Source organism: Arachis duranensis, chromosome 9, assembly GCF_000817695.3.
Source record: "Arachis duranensis cultivar V14167 chromosome 9, aradu.V14167.gnm2.J7QH, whole genome shotgun sequence".
Lineage (NCBI taxonomy): Eukaryota > Viridiplantae > Streptophyta > Magnoliopsida > Fabales > Fabaceae > Arachis > Arachis duranensis.
In genome coordinates, this window is record NC_029780.3 from 7,719,494 (window position 1) to 7,735,317 (window position 15,824).

Here is a 15,824-nt window from a genome sequence, read left to right on the forward strand (position 1 = left end):
ATTTTGACTTAGTCAACCTCTTTCTCCCCTCTTTTTACCCTTTCCTACCATATTTGAGACTGATACGGTGATGGCACGCCAGGTGGGGAACAACGGAGACATCAACAGACTGAACAAGACGTCGCATCATGCCAGGGCAGCTGACTTCGAGGTTAGTTGCGTTCTGTTTGTTTAATCTAAGTATGTGGACATTGTTAGGGTAGTCACATAGTGACAAGCATTGAGTAAAATGCTTTAGGGATTGGTCTGTATGATGAATTTATAACTGTATCTGCTTGTGTAAGATTGTTATGACTTAATTAGGATTTGCTTACTAGCATATGTAATTTAGAGACGTGTAGACTAGAAATATGGAAGTATGTTCTTAAGTAGAAGTAGCTCTATGTTCTTAAGTAGACTACAAAAATTTATTATTATCTCTTTATAAGTTAAATTTTTTTTCTTATTCCGCAGAGGCCTCGCCTTCTACTGCCCCAACGAGTCAGCCATACCCTCCCTCCACCGGACGCCATCGTCCCATATCTGGCTGAGGCCGGATTTGGCGACACAGTGCCCCTCAGGGAATTCACTTTTGACAATTCCCTGATTTCGGCACTCGTGGAGCGATGGCGTCTGGAGACGCACACGTTTCATCTCTCATGGGGTGAGGTCACTATCACCCTGCAAGACGTGGCGTACCACCTAGGCCTACGCACACACGAAAACCCCGTTGGGGTGCCTTCGTGACTTCAGTAGGTGGTACCAGATGGAGACATGGGCCATGGTGAAGCAGCTGCTTGGTGCTAGGCCTCCAGTAGCGGCACAGCAGGCTGCGCAGAGGAAGGAGTCCTTCACGCTGAAGCCAATGTGGTTGCGTGATCGTGTCCACTAGATGCCCCCGACCGACGAGCCGGAGACCCTCCGACAGTATGCTAGGTGCTATATTATGTTACTGATCGGAGGGTAACTATTGACAGACAAGTCCAACAACCTGGTGCACATACTCTGGCTACCGCTTCTCCGGGACTTCGCGGAGTTCGGAGTGTAGGGCATTATCTTGGGGCTCGGCTGTGCTGGCTTGGACCTATCAGTCACTCTGTTTGGCAGTACAGTGGGGCGTCACTGACATCGCTGGTTGCACTCCACTTTTGATGAGCTGTATTTATCATAGATTTCCTCAGTGGTGTCTACCAGATAGAGGAATCTACCAGTATCCGCTAGCTGCGAGGTAACCAAATATTATTTTTGTATTTGCATTAAACAACTTCTGCAATCTTTCGTATGTGATGCGCACAATGGCAGAAGTCGACAAGTACCGGGTCCCCTTCAACACTGCATTGATGCACTTGAACAGATTCGTGGTCATGTGACCGAACCGCCGCCCGCTGTCGCAATGTTGTAGCCAAATCTCCTTCCTAAAACGACCTGCCCAGTCCACCATCGACGGGGAGACTCCTCTCAACACATCCATGTACCGCTCGAACCCAGCCTTGCTTGGACTATAAGCAGCGTTAATGAGGTATCTCTTGGCCTCTGCTGACTTGAACCGAGTCATGAAATTTGCAGCCATGTGTTTAATGCAGTAAGCATGGAAGGCTCTTGGGGGATGCCAACCACTATCATCGGAGCTTAGCACGACCTTGATGGCCTGAGATCTGTCGGAGATAACCAGCAGGCCGTCTTGTGGGGTGACGTGGCGTCTCAAATTAGTAAGGAAGAACGACCATGACTCAGTGCTCTTGGAGTCCACAATGGCGAAAGCAATAGGCAGGATGTTGCTATTCCCATCTTGCGCCACCGCAATAAGCAACACTCCACCGTATCTACCATACAGATGCGTACCGTCTACAGAGACAAATGACTTGCAATGCTTGAAGGCCTCAATACATGACGGGAAAGCCCAAAATACCTTGTCGAACATACTGCAGTCGCGTACCAGGAGGTGTCCATCATAGAACGGTTTGACGCATAAGTCACAAATGGTACTAGAAAAATAGCTCTGCAGTGCCTAAAGCAGCTTCGACATCTTGTTGTATGACTCTTCTCAATCCCCGTATATCTGTGCGATTGCCTTCTACTTGGCCATCCACACTTTTCTGTAGGATGGTTTGAAATGATAGCTTGCCTGGACCGCACCTTGCAAAACCGGAATGCTTACAGAGGGGTTGGACTGAATCAACGGCAAGATGACTTTGCAGATCAGACTGCTGTCTAACTGCCGATGGTCTTGAGACGTGGTGGGTGCTAGACAGTTGTGCACTCTACCAACCCTCCGAACCTCCCTGAACACAACAAAACAGTATTGCTTTAGCCATGTCGTACACCTACTTAATATATCGTATAGAAGTACTGAAAAGCGAAACTAAATTTAAGCTTACCAGTATCCGAGGTTCTGCTGAAGGGCCACACGGAGGCTCCATTGACACCCATTCTCAGCTTGACGGCACTGCACATGGTACTTTAACCGGTCCGATTTGATCACTCGGTACTCCGCACTCCTGCGAATACTGTAATTCTTCACACCCTGAAGCACTGCATCTCGGCTTCTAAACGTGTGGCTGACCCGAAACTCTACACCGCCGTCTAGGTTGTAATCCTCTTTACCTGTGTCAGGAAATGGAGTCCTCTCATGCATGGCGTCCAGATCCAGACTGTGATAGTGACTTGGCACTACCGATAGCGGCGGAATTGGGAGAGGTGGAGGCAGGACATGGCGCGTCACAGTCTGGACAGGTGTATCCGGAACACGCTCATCCTCATTCCCACTATTGGACGAGTCGCTGTCCGCACTGTCCGTCACGTAATCCTCGTCCGACTCCTCCTCGCCCTCTTCTGCCTCATCCACTAGAATGGCGACATGAATGGGCGGTGGTGCGAGAGGTCGGTCGTCCTGTACATAGGTCGAGTGTACGGAACTCCCACCACCACTGTATCCCACCTTGCGAAAAGCTCCATTACCTGCTCCACCATAATCCTCTCATGGATGTCGAACATCAGTCGCACATGCTTGTCCCTTTGAAGTCGGAATTGTCGAAACAGGAAGACTCTATTATCCATGGGTGCCAGCAACCTATATGCCACCCTTTCGATTTTCCTTGCTTGTGTACCACCGAACTTGCTTAATACCAAACTCTTCAAATCCGACAATATTTCCACACGCTGAGTGCGAAACAATATTGGATCATCACACTCAAATGTCACCCGTTGTCGCCATTTCTCATACGACAACTGGGATAAACAAGCACAACTATGTGTGAACTATTACTGGCCATTTATGCCTTGTATCTCTGAGAAATATGACACAAAAAGAATAGAAAAAGTTTGTGAAGAATCAAAGGTTAGATATCCTTTTATAGCTGTTGCGATTGTCTTCTTTGTATCTCGTTTACACTGTAAACGAGATACATACAATGTCATATTATTTACAGTGTAAACGAGATAAGACTAGAATATTTAAATAAGTAAATATTTTTTAAATTATTTATTTTGATAATTATTAGATTTATTTTATTTATTTAAATAAAAAATCCTTAGAATGATTATTAAAATTAAAATCAAAATTTTTTTAAAGTTTTGATAATATTTTTTAAGTAATACTTTTTAAAAAATATTATTTAATAATTAAAAAAATGTGACTTTAATTTTAGTCCAATTTTTTTTAAGAGTACTATCCCAAATAGGTCCCCAAAGATTTGGCGGTCCGACAAATTTGTCCCCTAGAAAAATTAACTAGGTTCCAAGTCCTTAAGATTACTAGATATATGCTATATAAGTCTCCAAGTCAGGTTGAACCGGTTAACACGACACTCTCTCTCCTACGTGGAGGTTGTAGGTGTCACGTGTCAGGTAAAGCAACACGTGTCACGCTCAGGACAGATTAGTCCCTGAACACGTGGCTAAAACGACATCGTTTTGGGATAACACCAAACGACGCCGTTTTGAGGGGACAGATTCGTCCCCAACTTTGTTCTCTGGTTTTCGAAACTTCGACTTTCTAAAGTCAAATAGGTCCCCAAAAATTTTGTTATAAGTCAAAAAGGTCCCTGAATTTATAGTATATATATCAAATTGGTCCCCTCGAATTAAGCAACTAGAACCATAATTAGAATCAAATCATGATGAAATTATTCAAAGTATGTCAAAATATGTAAGCTCAAGCGCATGAAATGACAGATTTCAAGTATAATTACAGTTAAACAATTAGAATTCGTTAGTAGGTACCTTGTATGAAAGAATGTATCATCTCCCTTTCTCTTTGTAAAATTACAAGTATCCCAAACCCTCACTTAGATTTTACGACCTAACCCTTCATATTCTTCATCTCTATTAACGTTTATCCAAGTTCGTAACGGTGCTTTGACAGTGTGAACAGGAATTGCTTGGTGGTGATGTGTCGTGTATATCGCCATTGTTCGAGATAAGTTAAGTTAGTTATTGCCGTATTAAATTGGCATTAAAGAGTGAAGTATGATGAACGTGCATGTGATGTATGTTTAGAGTAGATCAAAGACAGTTTGTTGTAGGTGTAGCTTAAGTGAGAGATGTGAAGTGGTTACGGATAGATATTTGATAGTAACAAAAATAATATAGATATTTAAATTTTTTATTATATTATGACGTTGTTGTATTGTGTTGGTTGCTTGGTTAACTTGTGACAGCATTTTAATTTTTGGTATTTAGATGAGTAAAAATATGGTACCTGTATTTTACCGTAGTGAAAGTTTTGTTAGAGACAATAAAGGGGTACTTGTGTACATTAATGGAGAAATAAAAAAATTTCTCCCAATGGACATTGACTTTATCTGTTTCTTTGACCTATAGAAATTTTTTTTGGATTTTGGGTTACCATGACCATAAGATAATGTATTAGTATGATCCCTTTTCTAATTGTTTGACTGTAATTGTACTTGAGATCTGCCATTTCATGTGCTTGAGACTGCATATTTTGACATACTTTGGATAATTTCATCATGATTTGATTCTAATTATGGTTCTAGTTGCTTAATTCGAGAGGACCAATTTGATATATATACTATAAATTCAGGGACTTTTTGACTTATAACAAAGTTTTTGGCGACTTATTTGACTTTAGAAAGTTGAAGTTTCGAGAATCAGGGAACAAAGGTGGGACGAATCTGTCCCCTCAAAACGGTGTTGTTTGGCGTTGTCTCAAAACGACGTCGTTTTAACTACGTGTTCAGGGATTAATCTGTCCTGAGCATGACATGTGTTACTTTACCTGACACGTCACACCTACAACCTCCACGTAAGAGAAAGAATCTGTGAGACCGCCAAATCTTTGGGACCTATTTGGGTATTACTCTTTTATTAAATACTATAATCATAAATTTATAATAGTCAACAAAAACAAACTTGCCTGGAAATTTGCAGAAGAGCGGCGCTTGGGGAGCTCCACTTTGACCGTTTCGCTCCTCCTCTCTACAAAACAGGGACCCTCTCTCTTTTTTCTTTCTCATTCTCTGATTCTCTCTCTAAAATGCTGCATTTGCTGAGAAATATAGGCGAGGAGTGGCTCTAAAATCGCGTTAGCCTCCCCTAATCTTTCCTTTTTTTATTTATTTTTGGACTTAATTCTTTCTCTTTTTTTCATTTTAATTTTGATTTCAGTAAACTCCTAACTATTCCGACGAGGTCGCCGGTTCCGCCGCCGCGGCGTTATGCACCGACGGCCCTGCCTTGCAATCTGGCTTACCTTCATCTCGGAAAATCTTGATCTCGCATAACTGTCGTCATTGCCGAATATTTTGGTGCACGTGATCTGTTTGATAAATTGCTTATAGTTTTGAATGAGAAATATTGCACATGACCTGTTTGATAAATTGCTTCTACTTTTGAATATGAAATATTGCACATGATCCATTTGATAAATTGCTCTTGTTTTTGAATGAGAAATATTGCACATGATCTGTTTGATAAATTCCGAAGCTCCTTTGAGAGTTAATTATCTCAATGTCTGAAAAAAGGGATAGGAATTGTTTTAAAATTTATTTGGCTGTTGATTGAAGAGACTACGATGCCCTGCATTGCCATTGATTTGTCATTGCAGTGAGGATTTTAGGTTTCCTTTGTAGGAGACTTCATTATCCTAGAAACTAGGATGAATTGCCGTTGATTAATAATTGCAGTGAGAATTTTCAGTTTCTTTTGAAATATGTATCTTATGAAGTTTATAGCCATGCTGACCTATTTTTGACATCACTGAAAGCTTTTAGCAAGGAAATGATTATGGAATTCCCTGACCTCTGGTTTTGGATGGGGCTTAGTCTAGAATTTTGTTTCATACCTTTTGAGCATGGTGTTTTGAACTGCTCTTTCTTGTGATGTGGTACGATTATATCGTTATTCCTTTAAATTTAACCCCACACTCTATTATTTATTTAAGCTTGGTTAGTGAAGGATGAAATATGCATTCCCTATACATTAGGGAGTAGAGACAGTTACTCAATAGAGAACCCCATAGGCCCATATGGCTTGTTTTATTTTACACTTACATTGATTGGATTTCCTGGTATTCATGAAATTAGTTTTTTATCTGTCCTTTTATAATGAGAAATTTCTTGACATATTTGATATTTGCCAGACCTGTTAGTATGTTATAAATGGTGTCATTAATGCCATCCATAATTCCATACACTGGTAATTAATCTCTGGTCAAGGAATTTATAGTTCTCAAATTTAGAGCAATTCACTTGTACTTTTAGCACCTGTGATTATTCCATGCCGACAGAGCCTGTTACAACAACCATTACTGTGCTCAAACTTTAGATGACTACTTCATTAGATTACTAGCCAAGTTTAAAATTTCAACTCAATGATAAAGCACCAACCCTTCCCTTTAACCCTATGAACATTTTAAATTTTTCTCATGCTTTAATAAGTTGGATTTTAATCGATGCTATCAAGGATAGAAACACATACTTGCAAACTTGATAAATATAAGCTTCATAGTACAACTTCCATTGCCACCTACAGGACAAGAGTGAGAGAGTATTGGATAATTGCTAAATAAAAAATTATATAGTACTCTACTCTTAGTCCATTGGAGATTAACTATTTAGATTAACCACATCACCCCAGTGTTTGCCAATACTTAGCTTCTCCAACCATTTAGACACTCTAGTCAAGCAAGCCATCGTGAAGTCATATTTAAACCCTTAAACTGAGTTGTTTGAAATCACTTCTAGTTAAGTTGTAGGCTAGCATTCAAGCTATTGTCTTCCTTTTGTATAAGAATCTGAAGAGGTCCAAAATTCTATAGATTTTATATGCTTTTGATTACACAACTAATTCTATAAGAAAAAATGAAGTGGTTTTTGTTTCAAATTGCTTTGTGATTGATAAGCAAATTCGGCACTGAATGGTGGAGGTATCTGATAAAGATGTTATGGGGGAAGATTCATTTGAAGAGGATGTTTTCATGAAAGGTCAACCATACCGGGATGTTTTTGAAGAGCAACATTTGTAGGGGTGTAAGCAGTTTCGATTTTCGAATAACCTAATCAAAATCAAATCGATCCGATTTAATCGCTTACTGGTAATCAAGTTTTACCCGATGAGTTTGGATTGGATGACGGGTTCGGTCGCGGAACCTAAAACGAATTGAGGCCTGATTGGTATACCTATATTATTAAAATAGGACTAAAGTGACAAATAAACCCTTATAGAATTACATTTTAGATAGATTAGTCTCTAAAAAAAAAAGATACTAATAAAGTTATTTAAGATAATGAACCTAGACAAGTTAGTTTAAATTAAAATTTTCTGTCATAAACTCATAATCATAGGAACTAATTTAAAGGTAGGGTGTTCATATTTGCTATTTAAAAGATTTTATTAGTATTTTTGTTCTTTAGGACAAAATGAAAATTTTGAGGAGTTTATTTGTCTTTTACTCTTAAAAAATATATATATATAGCATATATAGCAACTTTTAGTGAAAAACCCTAATCTTAGCATTTGTAGGCCACCCACACCATGAAGCCCTAGGAAGAGGAGTAATTGGAACAGAGCATATGGTGATATGGGGCACAAACAATGGGTAGAGAGGATGGGGTTGCAAATGTTTATGATGATGGGGCATTATTTAATTTTTTTTTTCACGTTCCCTACTCTTCATTATTTTATAAGAATTTTCATTTTTTTAAAAAATACTTTCTTTTATCCTTTTGCCCTATTGTTTTATAATCACTCACATCAAAATAATTTTGAAGAAACAAAAATTCATAATAGTATTACGTACTTGCCCTGAACATATAATTCATTTTATTTTATAATAATCAAAGCTTGAGCTTTATTATTTTACAAGAATACATTTAGTATTTAATTTTAATACAATATAAAAAGTTTTATATGTATCCAATTTTATATTGACATCTCAATAAGAATAATAACTTTTTAAATATACTGCATAAATGTTCATTCATAAAAAAGGTTTAATAATCATTGAGTACAAAAATTTATAGTGTTAGTGTATTAATATTGAATATATAAATTAATAATACTAATAATTTTATATATTATTATATCTGTATAAAAGGAAAATTTATGCAAATATTTAATTATATATTATGAATTTTATTAATTAAATCATTCATCCGTATTATGTTATTTTCATGGTTAATACTCGAATTAGTCCCGAAAGATGGAGCGTTTTTTAAATTTATTTCTGAAAAATTTTATTAATTAAATTAGTTTTATTACGAATTAATCATATTTATTCTTCAGCTATTTTAATAATAATTTTCATCAACAATTAATAATATGAAATGTTAATTTATATCATAAATGACATCTAACATGTTCAATTAGATTTTAACTAAATATATTTATAAAAATTTATTAATTTAATTACTAAATCATATAGAAAAGATGATTTTATATAATTAAAAAATAGACTAAATTAATAAATTTTAATAAAAAATCTAATTATTATTAATTGTTGACAAAAATTATTAATAAAATAATTAAAAAACAAATATAATTAACAAATTTAAAAAACATCTCATATTTTAAAAATTGATTTTACTATTAACCCTAATTTTTATTTTACATCTTTAGGAGCGGGATAATAAATGTTTAAAAAGAGTGGGGAAAGGACAAAATAACCCGAAAAGAGGAGAAAAATGATTCCTTAATTGTGACCGCAGGAGCGAATATTCGCATTGTGAAATTAGGGTTAGGGTTCATTGTATATCTCTAGCCTTGTATAAATACTCATTTTTCCTCAAACGCTCGTTCTATCTTGTATCATACACTCTCTCACAGTCACTACTGAAAGCATCTCAAAGAGAGAGAAAGAGAAAGCATCATGGCAGAACAAACCTTTATCATGATTAAGCCCGATGGTGTTCAAAGAGGCTTGGTATGTTTCTTTCCTCCATATTCCTCTTTTTAGTTTATTCTGTTATTCCTGCAATTTGAACTTTGCTTGTGGTGAATTATGATTTTAAATGTAAACTTCTATGCAAATTTTAAATGAATATTCCTTGTTGGTTTTTGTAAGTTTGTCTTTTTCAAATAATTAGGTTGATGAAGGCAGCTATTTTGTAAAATAGGTCAATGATGTTCTTTTTCCCCTTATAATATTTGAAAGAAAATTATTTTCTGTTTCAGGTTGGAGAGATTATTAGCAGATTTGAGAAGAAGGGATTTTACTTGAAAGGTAATTTCTTTTGTTTTTGTTTACTACTTACTTAACATACGTGCTAAAAATTTAGCTTAGAAACTCCACAAATTTTTAGCTTTGTTGAAAATTGAAGTATTATATTTAAATACTTTCCCAAATGACGTGATCACGTATCACAAATTTTGGTTCAACAGTGTGTGACTGAGTTTGCATGTAACTTGTGCTAGTGATAAAGATGTAGTAGGCACAATACTTATCACTTGTTTAATTGGGAATTGAAGTTGATGAGTGTTTCTTTGACTTGGGCTCAGGTTTGAAGCTCATCACCGTCGACCGCCCTTTTGCTGAGAGGCACTATTCTGACTTGTCTGCAAAGCCTTTCTTTAATGGATTGGTCGAATACATTATCTCTGGTCCAGTTGTTGCCATGGTCTGGGAGGGCAAAGGTGTTGTCGCAACTGGCCGAAAGTTGATTGGAGCAACAAACCCCTTGGCATCTGAGCCTGGAACTATCCGTGGTGACTTTGCCATTGACATCGGAAGGTAACTGTTTACTTAACTCATCTAACTCTATGGTTTCGTATGTGCTTTCCATATATCATTGTAGGTCTGTTAAGTAAATTTCAGGTTGACATAGTAAAATAGTTAATGTATAATCTTGTTTTTGAAATAATTGTTCAAATTAATCATAAAATCAGGTGCACTTAAGTTAAAGGTTGTTGTGATCTATGTCTGTGGATCCTTTCTGATTGGAGTATTGGACCATGTCAGTTGTAGAATTTTAACAGTGATAAGGTGGTCCTTAATATGGGTCCCAAGAGACGATGGTGAAGATTCACCTGACATGATCAAGTGTTTTTTCCAATTAAGATTGTCTATCTTCAACATATTACAACAAAGTAATCAAACTCAGTCTGGTGGTGAACTAGTATCGTAAAGCTAAATCCAAACTTTCACATTACCCGTAAATTTTATTAATAAACTTTACCTGTAAAATTTAAACTTAAGAGTTTGATAACCTTGACTAGTAAGGCTGTGGCACTCTACATTATATAGTTAATGAATTTGATCAATGTTCCTATTTTAATTATGTACATAAGTGGTAAGGTTTGAACATTTGTTTTAAAATTGAAGTTTATGGCATCTAATGTTAACATTGTGTGCAGGAATGTGATCCACGGAAGCGACTCTGTTGAGAGTGCCACCAAGGAAATCGCATTGTGGTTCCCTGAGGGCCCTGCTAACTGGCAAAGCAGCCTCCACTCTTGGATCTATGAGTAAATTTATAAACTCTCAGGTTGATCATAAAAGTTGTGCCTTAATTTGATCCCAGAGTTGCTACTGGTTTTGTTTATTATCCCATTGTTGGGACTTTGTTTATTATGGTACTGGTTTGTTTGTCAAGCCATAGTTGTGTCATTTCTGTTATATTATAGTCTGAAAAAAAAAATCAAGCATCAAACTAGTTTACTTTTTCTTCCTGTGGATTATTATAGTGCTTATGAGTTATGAGCCGTTTATTATGAGGTTGCATCTTCCATATTTATTTCCGATTTTTCCACCTTTACTCGAATTTTATCCCAATTTTTTTTGTCATGGAATTTTATCTTGATTAGTAGTTACTACAACTTCTAAATATTAGTTAACACATGAAATATCAACGTTTCCTTATTTGATGATGAGAAACGATGAGTTCTCCTTTTGGTGTTTCAATAAATCTTGTTAAATCTTAATTCTCTCTCGTGTACAAAAACATGTCATTGTAAGAGGAATTTTGTTATTTCCGAAAATTTGCAGGCTTATCATTTCTGGTTAATGAGTGTACATCAACATTCTAAAATTTGGATGAAATTATTATTAACGAGTTTTCATCAGTCTGCTTTTAATTTTACAATGGCTCGAGTTAATTACCGCGGATTTCATTACGTGGAATTTGCAATAATTTTGCAAAATCGACCTTTTCCTGAAGTGCAAAATAATTAGAATAAATATCTAAATTAGTCTATAAAAAATTTTTTGATTGGACATTTTGATCTGATAAATTTTTATTCTCTATAAATTTTTAAAATATATTTTTGTTCGACAGCTTGATTTTTTTATCGTTTTAAAAGGAATTAATTTATTTTGTGGGTATTTTTTATTTAATTGTTTGAAAACAAAACTTGTTAGGGATTTATTTGTTTTACACATATATTAAAAATTTAATTAAAAGAAATAAAAAGGATCAATTCATTTTAATAGAATAACTTTTGAAGATTTTTAAAAATAAAATTTCATTAGAAACCAAAATATTAGAGCTAGAATTCCTTTAAGCATCCATTTGGATTTTCATTCTAGTTACATTTGGTTAAGTCCGAACGTAGTCTTAAACTCTCGATCAAACATGTTTATGGATAATAAAATAATAAATACATGTAATTTACTATTTTGTATCCTAGGGTAAGTTTAAAAATATAATAATATATTTTTTTTGACATAAGATCTCTTTAATAATATTTGGGAAAATATTTTTTTGATATTATTAAATTGAGTTCTTAGAGCACTAGCAAGACCCCCAAAATTATGCGGCCTCTTTTTTTTTTTTATATGATTTCCAATTGTGAGTATGGAGATTGTGGGTGATTTACACAGATAGCGTAATGTTAGAGTTTGGTAGGAGATGAAATCGAACCGTCCAATTTATTATTGAGAAAAAGAAACACAAATCAAACAGTTCGATTTGTGTGTGAGTAGGTGTACATTAATTTAAAAAAAATAATAATAAATTTTAAATTTATTTACAGATCTCATTCATTCATTGATTCACTTCATTTACAACATATTAATCAATAATAATCATGAATTTAAACCCAAATCAAATAAAAAATCTAACATTACATACATATTATTAACTATTTGTACAGGCTTTAGAAGGATAAACACTAACTAATTAATTCTACTTCAATCTCTATATCTAACACTTAACAGTAACCATATCATACATATATATATGATTAATATCTACTTAGTGCTATAATAATATATATTGCTATTAAAAATAATAAAATTTTATCACTATTATTATTTATTTACTAAATCAAAATATTAAAAATATAAACTTACATAATTAGGATGCCTAAAATAATTAACAATATGAAACTCTGATTGATTTATATCTTTGATATTTCTTCGTTTTGGCATTGTTTCCAATTTTTTTTTGTGTTTTTGGTGGTCCAATAATGGTGGTGGGGTTAGGGATCAGAGAGGAAAAGAGATGATGGAGTTGGGGAACAAAGAGAAAGAGAGATGAGAGTAAAAGTGAAAGGGAAAGCAGAAGGGAAGCTAATACGCTCGCTTTCTTGGAACGGAGTCAACGCGGGACTGCGGTGCATGCTCGCCATGTGGCAGCGCGATGCAAATCGGACCCACTGATTAGTGTACCGTTCGATTACTGAAATCAAACTATCTAATTTCCGTGTCACAATTTGGTCCGTCTGATTTCAGTTCACCAGCCATCGCAACTTGGTGATACACTCAGAACCCTCATAACCCTATTATACTCGATCCCTACTTCCATATCAAAATTAAAAAACTCAAATTATGCGCTTCAGTCAAATTGTTCCACTTATTTTTAGCGAAGTGTTTAATTTTGATGTACCCGATATAAGATGTTTTATATAATTGCATAATTATAATTTTTTTACAATTATTTTTAGTTATATAATATTACATAACTAAATACGAGTATAAAATTATTTTGTATTAATAATATATTAAAATTAAATTTTTTCAAATGATTATTTTTTATGTCATTTGACATGATAAAGTAAACTGTTAAATTCTACCCAAGTAACAAAACAATTGGCAGAAAAAAATTTTTTACGGTATTTTTTAGTTTAACAAATTAAAAATTAATTTGTTGTATATTTGAATTTTATTTAATATTTTATATTTTTATTATTAATCACGGGTCAATAAAGGGTTAATAGTTAAATTAGTTCTTGAGAGATAAGATATTTTTTAAATTTATTTTTAAAATTTTTTTAATCAAATTGGTCCTTTAAAAATTACGAATTAATCATATTTGTTCTCCAGTCACTCCATTAACAATTTTTTTAAAGATTGTTACTGTAAAACATTAATTGATAACATATATAATACTTAATATGTCTAATTAGATATTGACCAAATATATTTATAAAAAATTATTAATTTAATCATTTTTTCTAATTACAAAAGTCTTATTTCCAATATGATCTAGTGATTAAATTGATAGATTTTCTTAAACATATTTAGTTAACGTCCAATTAAACATGTTATGTGTCATGAATGCTATCAGTTAACATTTTACATTATCAATCGTTGACAAAAACTGTGAGTAGAGTAATTGAAGGATAGATATAATTAATTCATAATCTTTATAAGACCAACAAATTTAAAAAATGTCTTATTTTTCAAAAACTAATTTAACTATTAATCCTAATAAATTATTGTACGGTTAAAACAGAATTTTAAACTCCTATTTAAATGAACTAATGAACTAAATAATATTTTATTCAATGACAATTCACAAAAATAAAATAAATAAAAAAAAAAGAAAGCAGCAGCACACATATTCCATTCCATTGTTGCTGCATTTTACTACCTCAGCTCCTCCGAACTCATTCATTGATTCTCACTTTTGGAGGCAACAGAAAGAAACATGCAATCCCCATCTCTCTATCTCACAAACACCTTCACTCACACTAACAATTACAATCATCACCTTGGCTTCAACCACTCCCTTTCTTCATCCCACAACTCATTCTACCCCACCTTCCCCAAATCATCACCATGCTCCAAAAGGGGCATCATAGCCCAATCCCAAAAGCCCCATAACAACAAGGGTGTCCCCAAGGATGGTGGTGTTAGGGTAAGGCCATTTCTTCATCAAATTGTTATATTTCCTCTTTAGTATCATATTCAATACTCGTATCCTTATTGATGCTGCAACATATAGGTGAAGGGCAACAAGGAGAACGTGTGGAGTGTTGATAATGAACTTGCAAAGGTGGCTACTGAGAGAGAAAAGGGTAATAGTAGAGGAAGGAGGAACAGAGGGAGGAGAATGGTGAAGAGAAAGAGGCACAAGGGTGGAAGGGTCATTGTTACCGGTGCTATGTTGGTGGAGGTTGAGACTGTTCTTCAGACTCAGGTGTGCCCTCAATTGGGTCTCTTTCAAAATTGTAACTTTGATGTAAAGATGTTATCTTTTGAATATAGACATGGTTTATGATAAGATGCTGCGTGTTCTCCACATCTGGGTCTCTTTCAAAATTTGAACTTTGATGAAGAAATGTTATCTTTTAGGATAAATGTTGTCTGATTTATGTATGTTGCTGAAAGCTTTGTTTGTGGGATAAGGCTTGGTTTGTTATTGTTGATGCAAGGTTATTATCTTTTTGCTTTGGCCAAAGAAGGGAACCAATATAAGGGTAATTTAGCTTTAGTACAGCGTTGTGGATGAAAATGGAATTTACTGTGAATTTTTGTTATGCTGAGTTTCTGTTTAAGAATAATGGGATTAGTTGAACCAAGTAAGTTATTGCATATAATTACAAGTATATGCCTCTGCCTGCTAAGTGCTAAGTGCATTTACTGGTTTAGAGTGGCTGATATTCTTCCTGTGAATATCAATGGGGGATGGATTATTCAATTTTCTCTACTCTCTTTGTTATTCATATATTTTGAATGTTTGATTGGAGAGGATGACCACATGGTATGAATTTATTAGTGATGATAAAAAATTCAACCTTGAGTGAATCAATTGTAATATAATTTTCTGTGATGAATGGTACTGATGATCAAATGTGCTTAAGGTAATACCATTGATGATGATGTTATTAAGGTAATTCAATCTTTTCTTTATGTGGATAAGTTCAAGTCTCAAATTCTTGAATATTGGGTGGACATTTTTTGAAATCATTCTCTTCCATCTTATTGTAACTTTCTGTTACTCACTTTATATCTAGATGTTATTGATATCACTGTTTAAACTTTGCACATTTTTTCTAGCTCAAGTTCCATTAAGATCATATTAACTTTGAACATTCTTTCAGGAACCAGTAATAAAACCGATTTGGAACACATTTGCTAGCAGTCTCAGCGGAATTTGGAAGGGTGTAGGTGCCGTGTTTTCTCCCATCACTGCTGAAATGGAGCCTATTGAAATAGGTAACAA

At 34.6% G+C, this 15,824-nt stretch overlaps 2 protein-coding genes across 2 annotated transcripts in view; both read left to right on the top strand.

Moving 5' to 3' along the window:
• Positions 1–9,134: 9,134 nt before the first annotated feature.
• Positions 9,135–11,151, top strand: LOC107464478 (nucleoside diphosphate kinase 1). The gene is made up of 4 exons (XM_016083398.3): positions 9,135–9,361; positions 9,613–9,661; positions 9,937–10,168; positions 10,792–11,151. Exons 1-4 carry the CDS (start codon positions 9,308–9,310, stop codon positions 10,904–10,906), a joined length of 450 nt encoding a protein of 149 aa, XP_015938884.1. The 5' UTR covers positions 9,135–9,307; the 3' UTR covers positions 10,907–11,151.
• Positions 11,152–14,190: 3,039 nt separating this feature from the next.
• Positions 14,191–15,824, top strand: part of LOC107464421 (uncharacterized) — a gene marked incomplete in the record, with an annotated part of 4,784 nt that continues 3,150 nt past the window's right edge. The window contains 3 exon segments of the mRNA XM_016083336.3: positions 14,191–14,516; positions 14,604–14,798; positions 15,703–15,824. Coding sequence (XP_015938822.1) covers positions 14,307–14,516; positions 14,604–14,798; positions 15,703–15,824 — 527 coding nt within the window.